General features: G+C 47.9%; 2 protein-coding genes across 4 annotated transcripts; one reads left to right on the forward strand and one right to left on the reverse strand.

Moving 5' to 3' along the window:
- The first annotated feature begins 771 nt into the window (after positions 1 to 771).
- On the forward strand, positions 772 to 8,446 carry Pts (6-pyruvoyltetrahydropterin synthase). 3 transcript variants are annotated; one of them, XM_070038449.1, is made up of 6 exons: positions 772 to 928; positions 2,082 to 2,161; positions 3,291 to 3,313; positions 3,731 to 3,787; positions 7,457 to 7,527; positions 7,692 to 8,446. In XM_070038449.1, the coding sequence occupies exons 1-6, from the start codon at positions 849 to 851 to the stop codon at positions 7,813 to 7,815; spliced, it is 435 nt and encodes a 144-aa protein (XP_069894550.1). In that variant the 5' UTR covers positions 772 to 848; the 3' UTR covers positions 7,816 to 8,446. The 3 variants fall into 3 exon arrangements, with proteins under 3 accessions (XP_069894550.1, XP_069894551.1, XP_069894553.1); XM_070038450.1 differs by lacking the exon at positions 772 to 928 and adding an exon at positions 1,446 to 1,483; XM_070038452.1 differs by lacking the exon at positions 772 to 928 and adding an exon at positions 1,673 to 1,913.
- A 5,504-nt stretch (positions 8,447 to 13,950) lies between these two features.
- On the reverse strand, positions 13,951 to 22,962 carry Plet1 (placenta expressed transcript 1). The gene is made up of 4 exons (XM_070038101.1): positions 22,740 to 22,962; positions 17,663 to 17,882; positions 17,202 to 17,260; positions 13,951 to 14,804 (listed from the first exon to the last, which is right to left on the reverse strand). The coding sequence occupies exons 1-4, from the start codon at positions 22,936 to 22,938 to the stop codon at positions 14,605 to 14,607; spliced, it is 678 nt and encodes a 225-aa protein (XP_069894202.1). The 5' UTR covers positions 22,939 to 22,962; the 3' UTR covers positions 13,951 to 14,604.
- Positions 22,963 to 26,492: the final 3,530 nt, after the last annotated feature.

Raw genomic sequence — 26,492 nt, forward strand, 5'->3', positions numbered from 1 at the left:
CCACGTATCACCTGCTATTGCATTGGACTGTTCTCATCTACAAACGCTCAGCTACCCTCGGGCCTGCACCCTGCACAGCGCCAGCCCGAGCCGGTGCCTCCCACAGCCAACGAGCAGAGAGGCCCCTGCTGGCAGGTGCTGGGAACTCTGGACCTCCTGGCAAGCACCGTCCTGGCGCTCCCAGGCGTGAGTTGCTAGGCTGCCTGTCAGAGGGTGTCTGTGCTGTTCCTGTTCTGCCCGATCAACGGGCTCGCGCCTGCTGGAGGCCAGTGCGGAGGACGGAAGCATTTTTCTTGGGGGGAGTTGTCATCCAACAGTCCGCAGAACACGTGGTCCTGCAGGTGCCCTCAAATCCCAGGGGTGGTGTTTGTGAGACAGGGTCTCCTGAGGTCGCTTTCCAACTCCAGATCCTCTCCTCTCCAGCTCCAGAGTGCTGGGATGACAGATGCACGCTCCCGAGCTAATGGTTGGGACCTTCTTCGGGGGGGCCTAGAACCGCGATCCTCAGGATCTCAGCCACCAGCGTGGCTGGGACGCCAGGCAGGAGCCCGCAGTGGAGACTGCGCTCTGACAGTGGCCCCCAGGGCTCGAGCCCAAGGCTTGCGCGGGAAGGAAGCTCAAAAGCACCCCTCGAGGACACGGCAGGTGCCCCTCGGGCCTCGGACCCCAGAACCAACGTCCACACCCACAGGTCCAAGGTCCGCGCACCCAGACCGCGAGACGACTCGGCAGCTTCCGGCGCGAGCCTTCACTGCGCAGCCGCGGGGAGGCCCCGCCCACCGGCGCCAAGCGGGAGCGCGGGAGCTGGGGGGGAGCAGGGCTGGTCACCCGCGCGCGGCCTGCAGACCATGGACGCGGTGGGCCCGGGTCGCCGCCGGGCGCGGGTGTCCCGCCTGGTCTCCTTCAGCGCCAGCCACCGCCTGCACAGGTAGGGTGTGCCCACTGGCGTCAGGGACGGGGCGGCCATGGTGGGGTGTGTCCGCAGGAGCCCGGGCCGGAGGCGGCACCTGCGCAGGGACCGCCCTCGGGGCGTGGCCTCGGGCGGGGCGTGGCCTCGGGAGGGGCGGGGCCTCTGGCGGGGGCGGGGCCTAGGGCGGGCGGGGCCTCTGGCGGGGGCGGGGCCTCTGGCGGGGCGTGGCCTCGGGCGCGGGCGTGGCCTCGGGTGGGGGGGCGAGGCCTCGGGCGGGGGCGTGGCCTCGGGCTGGGGCCCAGCCAGGGGGTTTCGGATAGTCGCCCTCTGGTCGCTGAGTGCAGGCACCCTGGCGGGTGGGCCAGGCTGCAGACTGCACAGGGGTTCAATTTCCTGTTTGTAAGTGACAGGGACACACTTGTCCCTGGTCTCTCTCGGCATCTTGCCATGTGGCCCATGTTGGGGAGGGTGCAGGGAGATAATTTTATGCAGAAGCCCTGTGAACTACGGTTCTGTGTGTCCTTGTACAATAACTAAAGATCTTAAAGGGATGATAGTGGGTGTGGCACTTGGGTGAGTACAGAGGCACGGATTCATTAAGTAGATTGCTTTCTGTCTGGAGCAATAGCTAAGATTTGTACTTTTACATTTTCACCTGATTTGAATATCCCTGGACCGGTTGTGAGGTTTTTCAGTAGGCAGAGTTGAGCAAGATTGTTAAAACAGGTTATCCAAGGTCACAGTTCCTTTCTGGGAGGAAAGTGATTTTAAGTTGCTTGAGGACTAATAGCTTCCTATGTGATTGCTATCTGTGCTCTGGTTTTATTCTGTATTGCCTTTTACATAATAGGTGTTCAGTAAACGTTTGTTGAATTGAAAACTAAAAGGAATGATTACATAAGTTGGAATCTTGCTATGGAACGTAGGGCGTTTTGTTTTTATAGTGCCAAATTGTATGGAACAGTAGTCTAATTACAGCATGTCTGTTGGTTCTGATGTCAAGGTATGTAATGAAATACAAGTGATTTCTCAAGTTGATGAACTAACATGATGATCAGTGATTATACTTTGGAAAGATCAGAGCAAATAATAAAATGTTGGGAACAGAGAAGGAGCCTGAATTCAAACAATCTTGGGTCACGCTGACTGACTTTTCTTTTTCTTTTGTTAGCAAGTCTCTGAGTGAGGAAGAAAACTTGAAACTCTATGGGAAATGCAACAATCCCAATGGCCACGGGCACAATTACAAAGGTGAGAGGAGACTGGTGAAATGCCAGCTCTTCAGTGAAGGGCGCTCAGCTGGGGTGGATGGGAGGGGGAAGGAGATTCTTGGACAGGATCGGTGCTTCGAGCCCTTGAATGAAAGTAAGTAATATATGCAAGGATAAGAGACTCTGGAGCTGATGCCATAAAAACCAGCCACATAAACCTCAGTGTAGGATGGCATTACAAAAGTCAGGACAATTAATGCTGGCAGAATGGCTCTAGTGACAGACCCCCTGCCTAGTAAGTGTGAAGTTCTGAGTTCAAACCCTAGTTATCCCCACAAGGAAACACCAGATCAGGTGTCAGAAGATCAGTTTCTGCTGCCTCTTTCTCTCCTACTTCTCAAACTCAGGAAGTACCTAAAAATACAAATTGTTTTAAAGTCATTAATTGGTAAAGTACTGATCAAGATTTTAATGCTCTGTACAAGTATTTGTTTTGCAAGGCATTAGTCTCAAGTGAATGTGTAGTCCTGGAAGGAAAGAGATAAGAATCCATAGTAGTTTTGCTTGCTTGGAAAGGTCCTGCCTATAACTGGCCAGTTCACTGTGTGGCCAGACTCCTGAATGCCCATTCCCTGCTTTTGCAGGTAGAGACTGAGCTGCAGTTTTGTCTTCCCTGACAACACTAACGTCCTAAGCAGGATTTAGACCCCTTTTTGGCCTTGGCTGACTTCTGCTTAGCCACAGGCCCTCCTAAGCTCCTCTGTGTTGGTTGAGTCTTGCTTTAGTTGGACAAAAGATCATAATTAAAAGGACAGATGTGCGGCTGGGAAGGTGGCTCAGTGGTAGAGCACTTGCCTTGCATGCAGGAGGCTCTGGGTTTGATTCTTCAGTACCACATAAGCAGAAAAAAAAAAGCCAGAAGTAGCACTGTGGCTCAAGTGGTAGAGCACTAGCCTTGGACTGAAGAACTGAGGGACAGTGCCCAGGCCCAGAGTTCAGGCCCCACGACCGACCAAAAAAAAAAAAAAAAGATGTTTTGTGAGAAAATATACATATAGCTTTGGGGGCCAGAGATCTAAGGAAGAATTAACATTGCTGATTTGTATGTAGCTGTATAATTGGTTGAAAGTTTAGCTTGTTCTTTTGGTGTTTCGTTTTCTTTCCCATAGTTGTGGTGACAGTATACGGAGAGGTATGTGCTGAAAAAAAAATTATTGTTTTTTTGATATTGGGGGCCTCACGCTCGCTTGGCTTTCTTGCTCACGCTGGTGCTCTACCACTTGGACCATGCCTTCATCCCTTGTGCTGAAGATATTTGTGTGCTCTGTTCAGATTGCTGGGGCCTCCCTCTGTGTCCAGTGTGGTTTCCGTTGCTTTGTTGTTGGCCTCTGTGTGTGCCGGGCTGCTTGTGATCCTGGCCTCTCCCCTCCCAGCCTCGCCTGCAGTGTGCCCTGGGAGGAGGGGAGAAGAGCAGCTGGTGACTGCCTGGGGCTTCAGTGCAGTGTGGGCAGCAGCGGCACATCTGCATGTTCAACGGCCTTTAATCATTGCCAATGGTTTCAATATGGAGAGCCGAAAAGAGCAATATTCACCCTTGTTTCTTCTCTAGATTGATCCTGATACAGGAATGGTCATGAACTTGACTGACCTCAAAAAATTCATGGAGGTAATGCCATAGTGGTACTGCCAACACGTCTTCTTTTTCTCCCCCTCTCTCCCCTCTCTCCCGCCCCCCCCCCCCTCTCTCTCTCTCTCTTTCTCTCTCTCTCTCTCTCTCTCTCTCTCTCTCTCTCTCTCTCTCTCTCTCTCTCTCTCTCTCTCTCTCTCTCTCTCTCTCTCTCTCTCTCTCTCTCTCTCTCTCTCTCTCTCTCTCTCGTATTGGTCCTAGGGCTTGAACTCAGAGCCTGAGTGCTTTCCCTGAGCTTTTGTGCTCAAAGCTAGCACTCTGTTACTTGAAACCACAGCTCCACTTCTGTCTTTTTTGGTGTTTAATTGGAAATAAGAGTTTCATGGAGGGCTGGGAAGGTGGCTCAGTGGTACAGCACTTGCCTTGCATGCCTGAGGCCCTGAGTTCAATTCCTCAGCACCACATAAGCAAAAAGAAAAAAGCTGGAAGTGGTGCTGTGGCTCAAGTGGTAGAGCACTAGCCTTGAGCTGAAGAGCTGAGGGACAGTGCCCAGGCCCAGAGTTCAAGCCTCACAACCGGACCCAAAAACAAACAAACAAAAAAGTTTCATGGACTTTGCTCATCTTCAAACTGTGATCTTCAGATCTCAGCCTCCTGAGTAGCTAAGATTATAGGTGTCAGCCACTGCTGCCCAGCTTTTTCTTAAACAACAACAACAACAACCTTCTTTAATTGTTATTATAATGGTGATGTACAAAGGGTTTCTAGTTACCTAAGTCAGGTAGAGTACATTTCTTCTTGGACGATGTCACCCTCCCCCCCTTTTTTTTCTTTTTTAACCACTGCTGGGGTTTGAGCTCAGGGCCTCACAATGACTGGGTTTCTTGGCCTGGACTCTTTATCACTTGAGCCATACCTTCACCCTGGCTCTTTGCTAATAATTGGAGATGAAGCTTCATGGACTCTCCTGGCTAGGCTGGCTTTGAACCTTGATCCTCTGGATCTCAGCCTACTGAGTAGCGAGGATTATAGTTTGACCCACCAGTGCTTGGCTGTGAGTATTTCTTATGTGCTATCTCCTCTATAAATTTTGCTGACTTAGTTCTTGAGGTTCCGTGGCTTTATGGCGGGGATAGGAGGGCATAGTTGGAGAGACTGCTCTTGTTCTTGGAAGGTCTTCTTAGTAGAAAGTAATTCCTTTGTGTTGTGTTATAGCTTCGGGAGACCTGTAGCATGCACACCTGGTATTTCTCACTGAAAGATCCTTGTGTCCTGCATAGAACAAATATCTCTTCTTTCAAATAATACCTTTTCTTCTCTCACTACTTCTTGTACCCTTTAATATAGACTTTTTTTTTGGGTGGGGTTTAAACTGGGGACCTGGGCAGGGTCCCTGAGCTCTTTTGCTCAAGGCATCACTTTTGCTACAGCATCACTTCTGGTTTTCTAGTGGATGACTCTCCTGCCTGGGCTAGCTTTGAATTGTGATCCTCAGATCTCAGCCTCTAGAGTAGCTAGGATTATAGGTGTGAGCCACCAGCACCCAGTTCCCTCTCTCTTTTTCTATCTTTGTCTCTGTCTCTTTCTCTTTCTCTCTCTCTCTCTCTCTCTCTCTTCATATATATATATATATATATACACATATATGCATATATACATATATATACATATACATACATATATATGTATGTATATATATATATATATATATATATAGACCACCTTTTTTTGTTCCCTCTGGCTTTATTAGAAATTTCCTGGGTAGGAGTGATGGTACATACTGTGGCTAAGAAGATCAGAGGCTGAGGCTCGCCCCAGACAAAACACCTGAACACTAACCCAGCCAAGGAAAGGTGTATAGGATGTGGCTTGAATGCTGAAGTACCTGCATAGCAAACAAACCCTGTGTTCAACCCTGTGGGTATAGCCAAAAAAAGAAGAAGACAGGACAGCTGGTGAGAGTTTATTTCTTGGACAGTCTGAATACACAGACCTGCACTCTAGTATAAAAGAGTAGAGACCTTGAGGAAATACCTAAGATGTCCCTTGAGGTTATGGCCTCCCTATTATATTCCTAATTTAAAAACACTGAAATGAACATGATAAATTACACAGGACTATAGGCATTCACACACAGTAGGACCAAAGAGTACTCTTAGCAAAGGAATAAAAAGGTATAATGCCTAAAAAAAAAAAAAAAAAAAAAAGAAATTTCCTGGGCAGTTCCTTGTAGAGACAACACAGAGGAAGGCATTAAGGGGGCTTATTGATTGTGTTAGCTAACTGTTCTGGCGTTGTGAGACCTCCCAGAGATTACACAGACGTCTCTTCCTCCCTAGCTGCAAGCTGAGGGAGGCCTGCCTTGCCCCAGGGCAAGAGCTCGGGACCTTTTTCTGCGCTCTGGCTCTCTTGCCCCTCCTCCTGAGCCAACCTGCTTTTTTAGCGTCCTACTTCCACTCTGCAACTGAGTGTTATTCTGATCTTTGACTTTTGTTTCCTAAAAATGAATGATCAATCGTGCCTTCTTGACACTACTGCTATGCATATACTAAGTAGAGCGGCTTACTTGCATCATTTTTTTCCCAGCTAAGTTCTAGAAACACTGAAGTGAGTGAGATGTAGCCATGAAGTGTGTACTTTGCTTTTTGTAAGAGATAAAGAAGAGTGAGTACTCTAAAACTGAGATAAAGGCTACTGAGTACCCTAACATTGTTAGTTGGGTCAATGAGTGAGGAATGAGTGAATAAATAGCACAGTGCTCAAAGAATTTAGGTAAAGACTGGGGACACAAAACACACATATACAAGTAACAAAGATGGGACACAAAACATGGACACATGGAGACCATATGTGAGAGGTCGCAGACAAGTGATACTGTGATTGATAAATAAATATGTATATAAAATGATATATTTATTTAAACGTATATGAGTATATATATTTATATGGAATCTATAATATATAATTTATATAATATATAATTAATATAATAAATAATATATAACTTAAATAAATTATATATAAGTTATGTCTAATATTTATAATATATAGATTATATGTACTATATAATATATAAGTATATAATATATAAAATAGGGAGTATATATATACTCAATATAGTCTATATACTATTTATATACATATACTCTATGTAAAGTATATATACTTTACATACATATACTATATATGTATAGTATATATGTATAGTATATATGTATATATACTATACATACATATACTCTATGTAAAGTATATATATAAACAGTATATATGTGAAAACAAAGTCCATAAATATATTTATATTTATACATTTAAATATATATTTATATTTATATATAAACACTTTCTTATGGGCTTTGTCTCCTGCAGCATTGTGTGGGTGAGACTGGAGAAAGGGCATTTCTAGTATCCTGTTGTACAGAGCTTAGGAAGTGTTGGACTGAGCGCTGAATGGCAGTGGCTTGTGTTTGGAGAAAACTCCAGGATGCTCTGGTTTTTGTTTTCTCATGTCTTTACTTTGAGTAGCAAGGACAGCTCAGCATTACAGGGAGCTGTGGCAGACTTGATTTTGCAGCCCTAAACATTGTAGGCCTGCTTTATTGGTCCCAGAGAGAACACTGAATGGCATGGAGTCCCAAGTACAGATGGGGTAAGGTTCAGAGACTTAGGGGCCTTGCGTGCTGAGTGGTGGCTCTGTTCTGCCCGTAGGAGGCGATCATGGAGCCCCTCGATCACAAGAACTTGGACCTGGACGTGGCGTACTTTGCGGACACTGTAAGGTGGGCATCCCAGAGCTAACATTTCATCTGATTGCTGGGTGACCAAATTTTTAGTCTAGTGATACTTTTCAGTCAGAATTTGTTCTCTGTAAATATTCAACAAGAAATTTGGTTTCTTAACATGCACCTTGAACTTCTTTACTTTTTTCCTTTTCTCTCTACAGCACAACCGAAAATGTAGCTGTGTTTATCTGGGAAAATCTCCAGAAATTGCTTCCTGAGGGAGCTCTTTATAAGGTCAAAGTGTATGAAACTGACAACAACATTGTAGTCTATAAGGGAGAATAGTGTGTGTGTGTGTGTGTGTGTGTGTGTGTGTGTGTGTGTGTGGTGTTAATGCTGAGTGTATGAAACTGACAACATTGTAGTCTATAAGGGAGAATAGTGTGTGTGTGTGTGTGTGTGTGTGTGTGTGTGTGTGTGGTGTTAATGCTGTCAGAAGACTGATTTTTTTTTTCAATACTGGGAAAAGATCTTTAGTCCCTGAGAACATTAAGTAAACAATCTCCGGTGCCTTCGCCTCGTGTTCTGGAGTGTCTGTCTACTGAAATACTTCCAAGAGCTGTTGGAAATATACATCTGTTATACCATCAAGCTTGACGCGTACTCTGAAGATGTATCTGCAGCTGGGGTGGGGACCCTGGCCTCGCACTCACTCATGCAATGCGTGCTCTCCCTCCTCCCCGGGGCGTACCCTGGCCCTTCTGCGCGCCACTTGGGGTCTTTTGTCTGTAAATCAAACATGATGTTATTCCAGCAAAATGTCTTGACGTGAGATTATCCGAAAGCAGAAGAAATCTATATGTGTAGCATTCTCTGTCATCCCCCTTTTTAGCATTTTTTTCCCCCTTGGTATAAGTGGAAAAAAATGTTTCCCTTTAAATCTTATAAAAAAAAATAAAATTCAGGCGACCACAAAGTCTGGAGACAATATGTTTATTTCTTAGTAGATTGAGCTTGAGGTGTGATTCAAGCAACAGAGCCTTGGCCTAACAAGATAGTCATTATATCTTATGTGTAGCTGCCATTTTGTGTCAACTTAACTGATTAGTAGAGTAGCCGCCCGTGGGTCATAAAATTGGCCAGAATGCAAAGATCACCTGTTTGCCGGGGAAGGATGCCAGTGCACCTGACCCAGGCTAAGTGATCCACCCAGCCTTTCACTGCCTTCTGGAACTGATAGTGCCTTAAAGATGGGGAACAGATTGTGCCCATTTTGCTCCTAATATGTGTGAGCTACTTTCTCGCCTCCTTCACACACGGAATTGGTTTCACACAATTTAACTTTATAGCAAGGTTCTGCGGTGGCGCACTTCTGGAAGATGTCCCAGATAAACACTGCCCCGGGAGTGCATCGTGATGCCCAGAATGGCTGATCCCCCTGGAGAAAGATGGACCAGAGTGTGTGTCTCCTCCCCTTCGGGCTGCACAGAGCCAGAGCTCCGCCCTCCCACCGGTCCCCTTTGCTTCCTTTAGAAACCCCCCCTCCATGTCCACCCTCGAGAGCCAGGCACGCACAGAGTTAATTGGAAAAAGGGAACTGAAATGGGATTCTCCCTCCTCCTTTTCTCCTCTTCCTTTGTTTTCCCCTCCTCTTTCTCTTTCTTTTTCTACTTCTCTTTCTTTTTCTCCACCTCCTTTTCCTCCTGTTCTTCTTTCTCCCCTTCTTCATCTTCCTTGTCTTTCTCTTCCTTTTCCTCCTCCTCATACTCCCTGTTGCTTCTCTTCCTCTGTTTCTGTTTCTCCTCTTCTCCCTCCTCCTCCCTTCTTCATGTTTGACTTAAGATATGGCAATTCAGGTTTGTGTTCTTAAATATACTCAAGAAATAAATCCTCATTATTTGAGGCAAGTTCACCCCTCTTTTAAATGCCAGTACTATCCCGTTCTTCAAGACAGAAAGCTGGTTCCATTCCTTCTCTATTAGTCTTGTCTGCCTCTCCCCTCCCTCCCTCTCTCCCTTCTTTCCTTCTCTTTCCTCCCCTCCATTTCCCCCTCCTTCTCCTTCTCTGTTTAAACTCAAGGCTTTGAGCTTCTGCTTAGCTTATTTTCACTGGGATTCAACCACTTGAGCAATGCCTCCAGTTCATCTTTTTTGCTGGTTAAGTCAAGATAGAGTCGCTAGGACTTTTCTGCTCAGGCTAGAGTTGCAGCTTGATTTTCAAATCTCAGTCTCCTGACTGGCTGGGTGCCCAGCTACCTTTCTTTTGTTACCACCCTCGTCCGAACTGCTACCATTTCTTTCTCATCTGGATTGCTGACATCACCTCTTAACTGGTCTCCTGCTTCCCCTTTGTTCTCTTTCATACTCCAGTGGATTTTTCTAAAAGAGCAATTTGGACCTTGTTCCCTACCCCATGCTGTCCCTGAAGCTGCCTCTTGCTTTTAGAATCCAATATCCTCCCCACCCCCCACCATGTTCTTTCAGTGAAGTCCAGCCATTGTGTACGTACAAGCCCAAGTCCCTCACTACATCCTGGTCCCAGGGTCCTTTTCTCCATTCCTGCCCAGCTGTATTCCCTGTTGCCCTAATCCCTTCAAAAAACCTAAGCACTTTTCAGATTTCAGCCTGGTACTGTCTGAATATGTGTGTGTGTGTGTGTGTGTATGTGTGTGATATATATGTGTGTGTGTGTATATATATATATATATATATATATATGATACTATACACTTCCCTTTCTGACGCTTTAGCAATTTATATTTGTTTCTCTTTGTCTTATTTCTTTGTACAGTAGTTTACTGCCTATCCCAACCACAATGTCAGTTTCCTGAGAGCTTGGGGCCCTGTCTGCCTCATTCACTCCTATTTCCCCAGGTCCCAGCCCTGCTTCCGACACAGCAGGTGCTGAGACCTGAGACCTGTCATTCCTCCGTGCCCTTGGGAGATTGGTTTCCAGCCCCCCTGCAGATACCCAAGTGCATCAGTACTCCAGACCCTCTAGCATGCATATAACCTACACAATGCTCTCGTGTCCTGCCAGCCATCTGTACATTACTTGTAATACCTAATGCAGAGTCTTGTTTAGGTGGTCTGCTGTGTTTGTCACAAACACATTTTTTCCTGATAGTTTGGATCTGTGGTGAAATCGTTGAGTCTGAGGGTGTTAAGGGCAGACTGCAAGTATTTACTCAATAAAGGAATGTGCTTGTCATCTCTAAAGAATTGTCTGGGCCTGTGTTTGTTTATATATGAATATATATATACGTATATATATATATATATATATATATATTAGATTTAAATCTCTTGAGCATACGTCAGATAGCAGCATACTTCAGCAATTCTTTCACGCTTCAGCTTAGAAAATAATCACTGTGATAACAAACTCCCCCCTAAGAGTTTCTTCAAACAGATTTATCTGGCTTTCTCAGGCATAATCCATTTGCATTCTGAGTGAAATCGATTTCTCTCCTTAACTGTTAGATAAAGAGAAGCTGGAACTCACAAAGCTGTTCAGGTAAAGAGCTGTCCCCACAGCCTCTGGACATGGACCTCAGACACGTCCCTCAGCAGGCCCCACCGGAATGTTCCAGTAAAGAGGGTGCATTGAGATGATTTTCCCTCCAGATTTCAGAGGCAGGATGTGCCCCCAGGCATAAAGAGGCTTAGGCAAACTTGCAAAGATCTGTGGGATACCATCAAATTAAACAATGCCTGTCTAAATTATTTCCAGAGGAGGAGAGAGCTCAAAGAGTAAGGAAATAATGGCTGAAAACTTACCAGTTGATGAAAGACATGAATGTCTGCACTGAAGAAACTTAACCAGCTTCGGGAAGACGAATTCAAAGAGATGTACACTAAAACACTTCGCTATGGCAGCTACACTGTATCGAGGAGTATTCACTGTGGCCAATGCTGTAGTTTGTGTTCCGCACTCAGTGGAGCAGGACCCGGCTGTTCCTCTGTATCAGCCAGCCGAGGTCAGGGCCACCTCAAGGCCTTGTGGCTAAATGGAAAGCCATTTTGGAGCAGGTAGGTGTTCCTGTCTGCTTTTCTGTGGGGAGGGGGTTTGGGTGGTGTTGGAGATTGAACTCAGGGTTTTGGGCTTGCCAGGCAGGTTTCTTACTTAAGCCACACCTCCAGCCCTTTTCTGCATTGGTTCTTTCCAATATGGAGTCTTGCTTTAGGCCTGGGCTGCCATCTTCCTGCTTGTGCTTCCTTGTGTCTCTGGGGTTGACTGGCCCTTGACACTGTGCCTAGACATTGTGCTTCCCAGAAGCCAGGATAGCGGGCGTGTGCCACCTCGCCTTACCTCATTGGTTGAGATGGAGTCTCATAAAACTTGTTTTTGCCTCAGCTGGTCTCCGTCCCACCCCAGCCCCATGGCTGCATCTCCAGTAGCTAGGATTACAGGCTGGTGCCACCAGGCCCGGCCCTGGGCTCTGTTTTCCTAGCTCCGTGGTCTAGGCCAGTTATCTAACATCTCTGAACCTCTGTTTTCTTCTTACCTTTAAAACTAAGATGTACAATAAATTGGGCATCTTTCAGGGCAGTACAGTTTTGTGAGCAGCTCATCCATGACCCTCATGAAAGCAACTTACAGCGGCAGCACATGGAAGATGTTCCAGAATCAGTCTGTCTGTGAGAGGTTCTTCAGGTGGGGATCTACGCCTCGTATTAGAGTAAAATAGACACAGCCAGAAAATCATGCGGACATCCAGGTAGGTAGAACAAGGGAAAGGTTCGCTGCCAGGAAGGGGACGGGCAAGACCCCGTCTCACCAGGTGAGAGGAAGTGAGAAGTGCTGGCTATAGTCTCAGGTGACCTTTTATTATCTCCAGGATTTGGGGGCTCTCCCTGCCTTATATAGTCATAGCTGTCCCAACAGGGCGCTCTCTCAGGGATAGGCGTAGGGGCTGATCATCTGCTACCTTTACTACATGGCCTAGTGTTGTCTAGGGCAAGAGCCTGTGAAGCCCTGAGGGAGGAGGCTTCTGGGCTGACACCTTGTGTAAGTGTCCCAAGTACCCTCTGGGTTTGGCCATTCTCTAGATCAGAAAAGTGTTGTCTGGGGAAGTTCCGAGTACTGACATAGGATATCTTACACACACACACACACACACACACACACACACACACACACACACACACACACACACACACACACACACACACACACACACACACACACACACACACACACACACACACACACACACACACACACACACACACACACACACACACACTTTTTAAAGGGGAGAGGATATAAATGTTAACCAGGTAAGAGCTTTCGTAGGACAAAAACTATGATAACGGTATTTTAAATACATGCTGATCAAATGGGCATTCATGGGATTTTTCCCTTTCCAGACATTGCCCGACCTTTGGGGATAGGGGTGAAGGGCCATGGTTGCTCCTCTTTCAGGGCTGGTGTGGACCCTGCCCCTCGGGCAGCGTTCTGACAAGGCCAGGAGCATGCCATTTTGGATGGAAAGATTTGTGGTGGAGTTCTTTCTAGTGACTTTTCTTTCATGCTGGTACTAGGACTTAAACTCAGGACCTAGCATTCCCACTTGGCTTTTTCTGCTCAAAGGTGGCTGGCACTCTACCACTTGAGCCACATCTCCACTTCTGGCTTTTTGTTGGTTGTTTGGAGATAAAAGTCTCACTGACTTCTCTGCCCAGGCTTGGCTTTGAACTGAGATCCTCAGAACTCAGCCTTTTTAAGGAGGCAGGATGACAGTTGTGAGTCCCTCCCTCCTCCCCCAGGTAACCAATAGATCTCCACAGCATTTAACCAGTCAAGCAGAGCATGCTTGAGTAAGCAGCCTGAATAGCTGCCTAGGGGGCATTCTGCAGGCAAAGCAAGGAGCTTGAGGAATGTCACAGGGTGTCCTAATAGTGGGAGAGGGAGCAATAGTGAGCAATCTGAAAGCTATATCATTTGAGGGTGTCAGTTCTCTGGAAGATAGCCTAATTATTAAAGGGAAATTTGCTCCTTATTCCGTGCTCACTGTTGGAAATACCATGCTTTCTTTTGGTTTCACAATGTATTATAAGTCTTAGAAATACCTTGCCCGTTTCTTACACAGTCTTCTTTTTTTGGGGGGGGGGGAAAGAAGGTGCCTTTCACTGACAGAGGGCTTTTTTTTTTTTTTTTGTCAGTCATGGAGCCTGAACTCTGGGCCTGGGCACTGTCCCTCAGCTCTTCAGCTCAAGGCTAGCACTCTACCACTTGAGCCATAGTGCCACTTCTGGCTTTTTCTGCTTATGTGGTGCTGAGGAATCGAACTCAGGGCCTCAGGCATGCAAGGCAAGTGCTCTACCATTGAGCCACCTTCCCAGCTCCTTGCCCGTTTCTTACTGGAAATTGCTATTAGGTAGCAAATGACCTGTTTGTATGGGAAGACAATGAACATTTAGGTCTTTAGGTCTTGTCTTGAAAACATAATACACACTCATCATTCCATTAGTTTTTAATATGTAAATGAGTAAAATTAGATAACATCCTCTATTGAAAGTCAATCACTCATTAAAGAACTGCTTGAATTGAACACACTCATTATTCTTGTTCAAAATACCATTTCCTTGATGTGATTTAGAAAAATGCCTGTAGAGCGTAAGATTCCCTGCAGTTAGCTGCTCACATGGTACCTTCCTAATCTGTTGCCCTTCAAAACCTACTGGTGTGGAACCTGGGAACTGCCAGTAGCCAGTTCTCCTTTTATCCTGTCTTCCTGGAGTCAACACAAGTCAGAAGTTCTGTGTAACCATAATAGCTTTGGTCAGGAACCTGAGATCATCCTGAAAGTTAGGAAGCATTCTTCCTCCGGAAACTCAGAAGGGCCGGAAGAATCCTTTGGCAATGCACAGAAGTTCAGAGCGGCTGAGGACATGTGAATCTGACAGGCAGATTCCCTGTCATGACAAGGGCAGGTGCTTTGTGCCCTGAGAAATCTGGTGGAGCTATCTGTGTCACCCAAGTCCCCCGTGAGGGCCATGAGTCTTTGGTCTGCAGCAGTGGCCGGTAGGGGAGTTGCACGTTTGAGAATTCAGAGCCTTCGCTCGCATGCACTGAAGCCCTGGTCTGAGAGATGCCCAGGAGGCCGGACAATGGCTTTCTTGGGTTTCCTTAGAAGAGGAGTTTGCTGATGAGGAAAACGAACAAGATGTGAATGGCACCAACAATGGGGCTACTGAAAGCTCGGACAGCCAGACTTCTTGTGCTTGCGGTCGTGGTTTTGGCCCTGGGTTTGGACATTGTGATTGAGACAGTCTTGGTAGTTGGGCTGGTGCTGGTGGAGGTGGAGGAGGTGGAGGTTGTCATCATGGCTGGAAAACAAACAAAATCCCCATTGTATCAGAGAGACCCTCTGTGGGGTGGTGGGTGGGGCTAGATGCAGCAGGGAAGCTGACATGCTGGAGGCAGCGTTTAGTCTGGTGTGTGCACAGCAGGGTCACAGCAAGTGGAAACACAGGGTAAAGTAACCAAAATCATTAAGTCCCTACCCACAGTCCTTTGAGGCTCCAGGGTGACCTATTGAATGTCTATGAATTTATTGTTGGGGTGAAGAGGCTGCCCTCAGATACCCTCATGTCTTTCCTGTTCGATTAAGCAGTACACAGATCCAATCCAGAGCGGCACAGTGCTGTAGTTTTTCTTGCTAATATCAAGGGCTAGATCTGAGAACGCCATCTCTGCTTTCCAGTTAGGAGAAAGATGCACATTCCAGGTCCCTGACTGTTTCAATGGCTTCTGAGGTGCTACCATTTCTACATGCAGGGATCTGGCCAGATAGACACCAGTTCTCTGAGGAGAGCTCTAGGAGAAGCAGCAAAGCCAGCCCTGTAGTCCTAAGGCCTTGTGTGATGCCGAGAAAAAGAGCTGGGGACTTTGACACTGCAAGGATTCCTGAGTGACCATAGAGATCGCCCCTTTGAAACAACTTCAACCAATGGAAAACTCTTTGGTTAGAAGAAGGAGGAGGAAGAGAACCTGTCGAGTGATTTCCCAGCCCTGGGCAGCCTTTGGCATTCTAGTCTGATTGGCATGGTCTTTAGGCCATTTAGGGGGAAACCCCAGGAGGAATATTTTTCTAGAATTTGTTTGGAGCCAGAGTTGGACCCATAACTTTCTTCTTTCAACAAGATCTCATTATGTAAGACTACCCAGACTGACTTCAAGCTCGCCATCCTTCTACCTCAGCCTCCCTAGTGTTGGGATTATAGGCATGACTCACCATGCCCTGCCTCTTTTTTTTAAACTCGATTTTGTTTGCATGGAGTTACTAGGGTCTTGGTTAGAAACAAACATCTCCTTTAGCATTTATACCTCTATGCATCTTGAAACTGTTCTTGAGGAAGAAAACATCTTAGTCTTCTCCAGAGAGAAGGCCACCAAGGAAGCAAGTTAAGACTTTTATGTCATAGTTGTTCTAGGTATAATCACTTTAAAAGTTGTTGTTGGAGGGGCTGGGAAGGTGGCTCAGTGGTAGAGTGCTTGCCTTGCATGCATGAGGCCCTGGGTTCGACTCCTCAGCACCACATAAGCAAAAAGAAAAAAGCCAGAAGTGGCGCTGTGGCTCAAGTGGTAGAGAGCTAGCCTTGAGGTGAAGAGCTGAGGGACAGTGCCCAGGCCCCATGACCGGAACCCCCCCCAAAAAAAAAAGTTGTTATTGGAAATAATTATCCCCCTTGAACACACGTTTACTGGGTGACTGGTAAGACAATGGGTAACTTTCAGTATTCTGGGGCTCATGAGGGAGTCCTGTTATTTGGACATTGAGAAAGACTTAATTATACTTTTTGTGTGGTATTGGGAACACAGATTTTTTTCCTTTTTTTTTTTTTTTGTCAGTCCTGGGGCTTGAACTCAGGGCCTGGGCACTGTCCCTGAGCTTCTTTTGCTCGAGGCTAGAACTCTACCACTTGAGCCACAGTGCCACTTCTGGCTTTTTCTGTGTATGTGGTACTGAGGAATCGAACCAGGGCTTCATGCATGCTAGGCAAGCACTCTGCCTCTGAGCCACACTCCTAACCGGGAACACAGATGTTTTCTAAGTCTGTGTCTTTCTAAGTCTTTCTGTTTTAACTCTCTGCAGGGGGGTGGGTGAAAGGGTAGGGGCTAGAAGGGAGAGGAGGGGTGAGGAGTCTTAGTAAAGGATGAGATTGGGGCTATAGCCTGTAAAAAGCCAGTGGAAGCTCCTCCTCTTGGCGGTGGTGGTACTGATGAGACCATCAGCATTTGTGTGGTACCCCCCTTTGTGGGCACCTCTTCCCACTCACCCCCATCATTTAAAAAGTCTGTCCCTGAGCTTTTGTGCTCAAAGCTAGCCACAGCTCTACTTCTGGCTTTTTTTTTTTTTTTTGCTGGTCATGGGGCCTGAACTGTGGGCCTGGATGCTGTCCTTCAGCTCTTCAGCTCAAGGCTAGCATTCTACCACACGAGCCAGAGCGCCACTTCTGGCTTGTTCTATTTATGTGGTACTGAGGAATCAAACCCAGGGCTTCATGCATGCTAGGCAAGCGCTCTACCACTGAGCCACATCCCCAGCCCTGGGAACATATTTTATGTAGGTTGCAAGGTGCAGCGGTGCTGGAAGATTTAACTGGTATCGGGAATGCATGATTCGAAGACCCCCCTCCCTGTCTCCTTTTTTTTTCTTAGGGCATCCACAAAGAACATTTCCAGGCTGATTGGGTATGCAAATGGGCAGGAAAGCAACTCACCTCTGTCCAGTGTCCTGGAAGAGAAGGTGGCCGTGTTGTTGTGATTGACAATGAAGACCCTGGAGGGCAAATCAATGAGAGGTAGGGTGAGGGCCTCTGGAATTCACACGTCCAGTTCCCATTTCTGCCTCTCTCTCTGTCTCTCTCTCTCTCTCTGTCTCTCTCTCCTCTCTCTGTCTCTCTCTGTCTCTGTCTCTGTTTTTCTCTGTCTCTCTCTCAGTCTCTCTGTCTCTGTCTCTCTCTCTCCCCCTTCTCACCCTGTGTTTATTTCCTTTATGGCTCAGTGAGCACATATTAATTCCTGATCTGTTCTAGATTGTCTTTGACTAAATTCCTCCAGCCAGGAGGTCAGGCATCACACACCCAGACTGCAGTTTTTGTCCTCTTAGGTTAATGCCAAACCCCACACAGCCCACATGAAATGGAAACGTGTGAAGCAAAAAAAGCCGGGAAGTCCTTACTGTATGTTGATCTGAGATGGAGGCACAAGACTGGGGATTTTCCAGGAGGCCCTGAGCAGCGTGGCATTCGGCGTGTTGATGTCATAGCGCCCAATTGTGCTGAAAAAGCATGTCTTGCTGGCTCCAAGCCAGATACCCACTGACCGGCCGTAGAAAGAGCCGTTGTTTTCCAGAGCTTGCAGGACCACCGCGCTGACTTGGTCATTCACAGGAACCGACACTAGGAGGAGAGGGTGGGGAGAAAGCAGTTGGCCATCTGTTGGGAGCCCAGGGATGAGGGGGTGGAGTCAAGAGGAGACGTGTGCATCACATGGTCCCAGTTTTATGAAGCAGTTGAGGAATGAGCCAGGTGCTGGTGGCTCATGCCTGTAATCCCAGATCCTCAGGAAGGTGAGATCTGAGGATCACGGTTCGAAGCCCACCCCAGTCAGGAAAAAAACCCATGAGACGTTTTATCTCCAATTAGCCACCAGAAAACTGGACGTGGAGCTGTAGCTCAATGTGGTAGAACACTAGCGTTGAGTGAAAAAGCTCAAGAGCAGAGTGCTCAGGCCCTGAGTTCAAGCCCTAGGAAAGACACCCCCCCCCAAAAAAAAGTTAGGGAATGGAAGGAGACATCTATGGAGGTATCGACTGTGATGCTTTCCTGGCCATGAGATCCCAGCTCACTTCTGTTTTCTTCCCAGTGCTTCTCTGGTGTTTCTAAGTGTTCTGCAATACAAGGCTCATGAAGGAGCCTCTTCCCGCCATGGTGGAAGTCCTGAACGGAACACCTCACTGAGCCAGGGCCTAGCTGTAGGAGGAGAGGATGAGGGGAAATGGGGTGGGAGGGGGCAGGGGTCCTCGCAGGGGGAGCTAGGAGATAGTCAGGAAAGGGCCAGGTGGGCTCGTGGGAAGTGTTCTATAAACGTCTGGAAACACCTTTGCTAAGCCTTGTTCCGGGCCCCAGGAACATTGTGACCCAACAAGAGCCCAAAACGTCTGAGCCCAAGGGTCTCCTCCAAGGAGCAGACAAATACACCCCCTAGACGAGCGTCCCTGGTGACCCAGCCCAGCATGCGCTCCGGGGGCCGCTGATACCTGCACCGTGCAGCACTCACACTTGAAGCCTGCCTCTTCATTTCCTCCCTTCCACGAGCCCTGTGAATAAATTCCTCCATGCTAGCCTTCCAGGGCCACTCAGCCACTGGAATCCCTCTGGAGATTTCTCCGTTGTGAAAAGGAAATGGATTGTGTGTCACCACAGGAACACAACCTGACACAGAATTCCGGCTTGACATTTAGAAGCAAGTCATGTCACCTCCCGGCTTTGGTTTGAGTGTGTGTGTGTGTGTGTTGGTCCTGGGGCTTGAACTCAGGACCTAGGCATTGTCCTTGAGCCTCTCTGGGCTCAAGGCTAGTACTCTATTACTTGAGCCACAGCACCCCTTCTGGCTCTTTCTGAGTAGCTTATTGGACATAAGAGTCTCATGAACTTCCTGCCTTGTTGGCTTTGAATGGTAATCCTCAGATCTCAGCCTCCTGAGTAGCTCGGATTACAGGCATGAGCCATCAGCAACTGGCTGGTTTCATTTTCTTTTTCTTTTTAAAATTTGTTGAGCAACTACTTTGTACCTGTCCTAGTTAGGGGACTGGAGTTAAGGACATGATCTCTTATTGTCTGGGATAATGATACCTAATCTGGAAAGGTTCCTTGGAGGATCAAAAAGAAAATTGTAAAGGTTTTTATTATGTGATAGATACAATTACAGTTGTTCTTGCATTGTTTTTGGCCTGTTCTGTTTCTCTGGCCTTATTGTTTGCTTTGCTAATCAGACGCAGCTGACTCAAATCCCATTTCCCCGTCATGCTCAGGGAGGACCTGACATTTGTCCTACATGTGTGCATGAGGAGGAGGATGATGCATGCTGGTGTCATAGGAATCTGTCATAAGAATGTCACCCCTCCAAGGACATTTTCATGCCTGCCCCTTCTGTTTTCCCCCTCTCCCCTCGGGCGAAGTCCTCCTTTCTCCCTTTCCTGTGTTCCTGGATTTCCTGCCTGAGGTTCTTCTTCTTAGCCTGCCTTGCAACACACGCTAGTTAGCCACACCAGATTTTGTCCTGCAGCCCAGCCAGCAGGACGCGCTCCTGGCCAAAGCCGCGCCGTTTCTGCCTCTGTCGGTGATAATGGCCAGCTGGTGATTTCAGGACCCGATGAGTCTAGCCTCTCTCTGCTGTTTGCGTTCTCTAGGACAGCTGCACTCCCGGTTGTGCAAATGCACCTGGCCCACACCTGGCCCACACCTAGTCCTGACCTTACTTCAAACTGGGCTGCCTGTCTGAAATACTTCCTTCTTTCTCATGATACATCCCTCTCCACACCCACCCCTCAGGTCCTGCCTTTGGACTGACCCAGCCCCCCTTCCCTCTCACACATGGGACCTTTCTGTCTTTAGCTGTGGAGTCGGATACGTTGTTACGTTCTGTGCCTTCAGCTGTGTCAGCATGGGGCCAGCCCATCACTGGGTGCTTGGAGGCCACCTAGAATGTGGTGTGGTGCTCTTTAAGCTGGCAGTTCAGGAAGAAGGGTGGAATCACGTCCCTCTGGCCTGTAGAAGCTAAGACTGGAGATGGATGCTAACCCGGTGCAATCTTCATGTAAATGTTATGGTATCAAGGGCTCTTTTTCCTCTCTTTTCTTCCCTCCCTCCTTCCCTTCCTCCTGTCCTCCCTTCTTCCCTTCCACCTTCCTTCCTTCTCCCTCCCTTCCTCCCTCCCTTCCTCCCTCCCTTCCTCCCTTCCTTCCTCCCTCTCTCCCTCCCTCCCTCCCTCCCTCCCTTCCCTCCTTCCTTCTTTCCTTCCTTCCTTCCTTCCTTCCTTCCTTCCTTCCTTCCTTCCTTCCTTCTTTCCTTCCTTCCTTCCTTCCTTCCTTCCCTCCCTCCCTCCCTCGCTTCCTTCCTTGACCGGACTCACTAGGTAGTTCAGGCTGGCTTCAAGCGCATAGCCCTCTGCCACAGCACCCCAAATGCTGGAGTTACAGGCATGTACCACACCCTGTTTGGTTTAAGCATTTATTTTCCTGATCTCTAACAGGCCTAGGTCACCTGTTCTAAGCTATTGCTTCGGCTGCAGTGCTCTCTGGGATCTGCTAAGCTATTACACACATGATTTACCAATGTCAATACAACGTTGAAATGGAAAAGAATTTCAAAGCCAACATAAGGAGAAGTGGTTGGCCTGGTGAGCATCGACTCCAGTCTCCCAAATGCCTGAACGCTGGCAATGGAGCATTGGTGGAGCCTGCCGTGTAACTGTGCGTGTGGCACCCAGCTCTCCTCATCCCCCCGGGCAGACGATTTGCACCCTCCATGGAAGTCATTCCTAAGGGGCGGCAGATTCCCGCAGACAGCCTCCCAGTGTTCAGTTCTGAAATGGGATCTGATGAAGCACGTGCACGCGCAGCACGGGCAGGCTTTCAAGGAGACCTGGTTCTTTCCTCTTTCTCCCTTTCCTTGGCTCCACCTGACGCCTCTGACACTCCTGGCATTACCACTCCGCTTCCCCACCCCCCTCCCGTCTCCTTCACTTCCGAGGACGTCCTGGTCTTCAGGGCCTTGCTACCACTTCGGCCTCAGGATGTGTTTTCTTACATCAGAGCCTTCCCTGGCAGCCCCCAAGGAAAAGGAAGAAAGAAGAGAAGCAGGCTGAGTGTGTGCAGGCATACCACGACCATTGACCAGCGGCGTGCTGAATCCATAGCCCAGGGTGTGGTGATGGCTCTGGTGGTCTCCGCAAGATCGGTCAGACTTTTAAGAGAGGTGGGATGGCAGTAAGAGGTAAGATAAGAAGTAGGATCAACCTAGGCTGTGTGACTTAGGGTCAGATATGAGCTCTGTTCTAGTCTAGTGACCTTGGGGAAGACTTCACCTTGTACACACCTCCGTTCTCAACGGGAAACTGGGAGGTGAAAGGTGTTTGCCCCTCGATCAGTTTCCAGCCTGTAGTTGGGAGTGTCTGCTCTCATGCTGGTGGTGAGGAGGTTCAGGGCTGGGTCTCTGAGGCTGGAAATCTGGAACACCTCCCATGTCACCTCTCCCATAGCTCTGTGACTGAGTACAGTCACTTAGCCTCTGTGCCATTTTCTCATCTCCAAGATGTGAAAGATAGTGGAATCTGCCTAGCAGATTAATAGGAGGCCTAAATGCACTTATAAGCAAACATTCAAGACCTGCTGCTCTTATAAAATCAATCAGCTTATTTCTCGACAGGTAGGTTTGGCTGACCCCCAAAGGGTATTTATAAAATGTGTTCCAGAAACTTCAAAGAAAAACATTACATTACGAATGAGCTGGGGAGCTGGTGGCTCAATGCCTGTAATCTTAGCTACTCAGGAGGCTGAGATCCGAGGATGGAGGTTCAGAGCCAGCCTGGACAGGAAATTCCATGAGACTCATCGCTGATTACCCCTCATGAAGACCAGAAGGGGAGCTGTGGCGCAAGTGGAGGAGCTTGAGCAAAGAAGCTAAGGGAGAGGGTGAGGCCTTGAGTTCAAGCTCCAGTACAGGCATGCAAGTGCACTAGCACGCACACGTGTGTGTGTGTGTGTGTGTGTGTGTGTATATATATATATATATATATATATATACACACCTATATATATGTATATATATACACCTATATATGTATATGTGTGTGTATACTGTATATGTGTGTATATGTGTATATGTGTGTATATGTGTGTGTATATATGTATATGTGTGTGGAACTGTTCAATGCAGCGGGTGGGAAGAGACTCTACCTGTGGTGCAATTCCTGTCCTCCAGGAATCCAATGCCCCGCCCTTTCTTCCTCCTCCTTTTCTTCCTTCTCCAGCTGTGCTCTCATTGGGGTTCAGATGATCTGACCACGGGAACTTTATGCTTCCCGAGGTTCAAGTGTGCATGGGGGAAACAGACAGAAAGAGTCCCCACACACCGACCTCCCATCTCCTACCTGCTTCAGAGATAACCTACTTGGTGTAGCTAGGGGAGGGATGGAGTTTCAGTTAGCTCTGCTAGGAGACCTTGGGGCTGGCTGACAGCCTGGCCGCCACTCACCTGTGTAGATGTGGAAGTTTGGCTGCTCTTCTTTTTCAACCCTGATGTCCAGATGAGTGGTGTTGAGGACCGTGCTAAAGTTCATGCAGTCCAGTTTGTTGTTTGGGAGGAGGAAGGGGGGTTCGGTGGCAGAAGAGACGTGGAGTCCCAGGTACAGGAACAGTCCCAGCCCTGGCAACATGGCACAGAGCACCGCCATGGTTTGGCTTTTGCTTAGGTCACCTGGGCCTGGAACAGGTAACGTGGAGGCCCCGCTCTCCTGTTTATATGCTCCGGGGCTGGAGCTTCTGGGTGATGTCAGACATGCAAATCCTCTTCCCACCCCGCCTGAAAGTACACTGCCTTCTGGAATTCGGCCCAAAGTTTCACCAGGAATGAATCACTAGTCTCTGCTCACCTACCACCAGCGGTACTTTCCCATTCCAGTTTTACTCAAGAAGGAGGATGAGCAAACAGTGGCTTTGGGCTGCCTCTCATTCCCTTAGGCATCTGTTGGTAGAGGAAAGCCCGTGACAAGTGCCGATCGCTGGCACAGAGAAACTCAGAGTGTAGCGGCTCTCGCAAACCGGCCTGTGTGGAGGCTCTGCTCCTCATGCAGCCAACCCGGGCATGCAGGCTCTCTTTTCTTGGTATATTGTATAGCTTCTTATTTTCTTTTGTTTTATTATGTGTTCTCCTTAATTGAGCATTCAATCCCACTTCCAGTTCATCTCCTGCCTAGCACAGAACTGGAATGATATGTCTGATATTTGTATCTATATATCTTCAGAAAGAAGCTTATGTCCACCCTGGCCCTGTTGTTCTTCTCTGTAGCACTATAGCAAAAGGAAGCTGCATAAGTAAATGTATATGCACACATATAACTAAATACATGTGGGCTGGGAAGGTGGCTCAGTGGTAGAGCGCTTGCCTTGCATGCATGAGGCCCTGGGTTCGATTCCTCAGCACCACAAAGCAGAAAAAGCTGGAAGTGGTGCTGTGGCAAAAGTGGTAGAGTGCTAGCCTTGAGCTGAAGAGCTGAGGGACAGTGCCCAGGCCCAGAGTTCAGGCCTCACAACCAGAGCCCCCCCCCCGCTCCCCCGCAAAAAAAAATCTTTATGTCCTTAGTTTAGATAATAATTCATTACTAATAGTTTTCCTTCCTTCCTTCCTTCCTTCCTTCCTTCCTTCCTTCCTTCCTTCCTTCCTTCCTTCCTTCCTTCCTCCTTCCTTCCTTCCTTCCTTCCTTCCTTCCTTCCTTCCTTCCTTCCTTCGTTCTCTCCCTCCCTTCCTCCCTCTCTCCCTCTGGCTACAGGGATAGCAGCTTACAAAACAAAGTTGGTCTTTGATTCTACCAGGAAGGACTTGATTATTCTTTTTTTTTTTGTCGGTCATGGGGCCTGAACTCTGGGCCTGGACTCTGTCCCTCAGCTCTTCAGCTTAAGGCTAGTGCTCTACCACTGAGCCACTTTCCCAGCTCCCAAGACTCAATTATTCTTGAGGGCCGGGGAGCAGAAGAAAACGAGTTTTAAAACAGTGCATATGTTAAGGGATGGCTCTCTACTCTTCCACCCCTTGCTCTGGAAACGTGGACTCTAGCTCCTGGAAGTTCACACTGTTCAGAGTAGTACTTTAAACACATGATTGTGTCTGCAAGGCGCAGGGAGCAAGCGCCCAGCTACCATCAGCTGCTGGCTCATCAGCTCTGGTGTGTGTGGGCCTGCGATTCCTCCTTTCTAACACATTCCTGCGTGTACCCCACTGCTGTGGGCCAATGATTACACAATGAGCACCAACCGTTTAGCAGTGGACCTGTGGAAGCTGGGTACGGAACCCAATGTCAGAGTAATTGTTCCAGTTGGAAATGCCGGGCTTTGCGACTGCACGCATTCCAGAGTTGCAAGTCTGCCTGGAGCTTATTTGGGGGAGCCTGTACCCCATGAAAAGCTTGGTGGTCCTTCAGGAGATGCCTCTTTGGACCCTGTGGGAAGGACAGTTAGAGAATTAAGAGCAGCTGTTTTTCCAGAGTTTAGAACCACTTGCCTTCTTCCTCCTGGCCAGCATTCAGTAAGCTTCTGCTTACTCCACTGCTGCTCTGCCTAGCATTTTGCATTCAACTGTATTCACAGGGCATTTTGATTTTAATTTGCCATGTGTGTGCTTTGTAGGGCATCTGGGACTCTTGCCTAGTGTCTGCTTTTTGTAGCTGTTTTCTATTGCAATGGCTGCTGGTCACATCTCTGCTCACACCAGGTCCTCCATGATGTGTACCAGCGCAGAGCGGGCCCGCCCCATCCCCACCTCCTATCAGCTTCTTTGCAGCTGCACTCAGGGGACTAGGGCTGGGGTCAGGGGAGCTGTCAGAGGTCACGCAGCCTTAGGCGGCTCTTCACTTTCCGTTGTTGCTAAACTCCAGGCTGGTGATACTTGTCTTTATGGAATAATGGACACAAGCAAAAATAGTGAGATTTTTTTTTTTTTTAAGAAAGCCAAATCTCTGGGGCTGGGAAGGTGGCTCAGTGGTAGAGCGCTTGCCTTGCATGCCTGAGGCCCTGGGTTCGATTCCTTAGCACCACATAAACAAAAAGAAAAAAGCTGGAAGTGGCACTGTGGCTCAAGTGGTAGAGTGCTAGCCTTGAGCTGAAGAGCTGAGGGACAGCGCCCAGGCCCAGAGTTCAGGCTCCACGACTGGACCCTCCCCCCCCCCCCCAAAAAAAGCCAAATCTCAGTTGAAAGGCCTGCCCATTATTCTGGCATTAAAACTTTTGCCTGCCTTTTATGCCAATGTTATAGGTTTTTGATAGTTTAGAATGTCCTTTGAAAGTGAAATTATGCTCACTGTAGATTGTTGGTGGCCAATTTTCCCTCTTTTAATTAATGTATTTAAAAAATGTATTTGTTTGAGATAGGTGCTGGTGCCTCACGCCTATAATCCTAGCTACTTAGGAAGCTGAGATCTGAGAATCATGGTTCAAAGCCAGCCCAGGCAGGAAAGTCCGTGAGACTCTTATCTCCCATTAACCATCTAAAAACCAGAAGTGGAGCTGTAGCTCAAGTGGTAGAGCACTAGCCTTGAAAAGAGCTCAAGGATAGCACCCAGGACCTGACTTCAAGCCACACCACCACTACCACCAACGAAGTATTTATTAGCTCAGAGAAAAAGTTAATACCCTATTTAGGTTCCTGATAGCCAAAGACTAGAAACTAGGAATCTAAAAGGTTTACCTTGAATGGAAACTCCCAGAAATGCCTCATGTCATTGTTGAAAAAAAAAATCAGAAGTAGCGGCATTTCAGGAGGAGCTAGATGGTTGAATCTCAGATGTGTGTTCAAGATCCTCTTCCCAATGTTAGAATCTGTACTTCTCTCCACCTGTCTACTCAAATTGGAAATTGATCCATTCATTTTTTAGGCAGATTTGAAGTGTGGAGGGCATTGAGTGGTCCCACAGGTTGGTGGCGAGGAAGCGAAATAGGACAAGAAGAGAAGTAAGGGCTCAGAGATTCCTGTCCCCACACAGCGGAGGAAGGAGGAAAGGCATCCCTCGTGGAGGAGGAGAAAGAGGGGGGCTTGGGTGTTCTCTGCACATTGGACTGACTTCCTCAATAAGACGCAAGAAGTCTGACTAAGAGGGACCCCTGCAGGGCCCCAAAGACAGCTAGGCCAGCCCAGGTCAGTGGCTGAAAATGCGTGGTCTCTCAGTGCCAGTTTGCACATAGGCAGTTCTCTGGAAAAGGTAGCATTTCATCAAGAAATGCAATCGTGTTTCATTCC

The sequence above is a fragment of the Dipodomys merriami genome, unplaced genomic scaffold, assembly GCF_024711535.1.
Source record: "Dipodomys merriami isolate MVZ:Mamm:240054 unplaced genomic scaffold, mDipMer1.0.p SCAF_29, whole genome shotgun sequence".
NCBI classification, from domain to species: Eukaryota; Metazoa; Chordata; class Mammalia; order Rodentia; family Heteromyidae; genus Dipodomys; species Dipodomys merriami.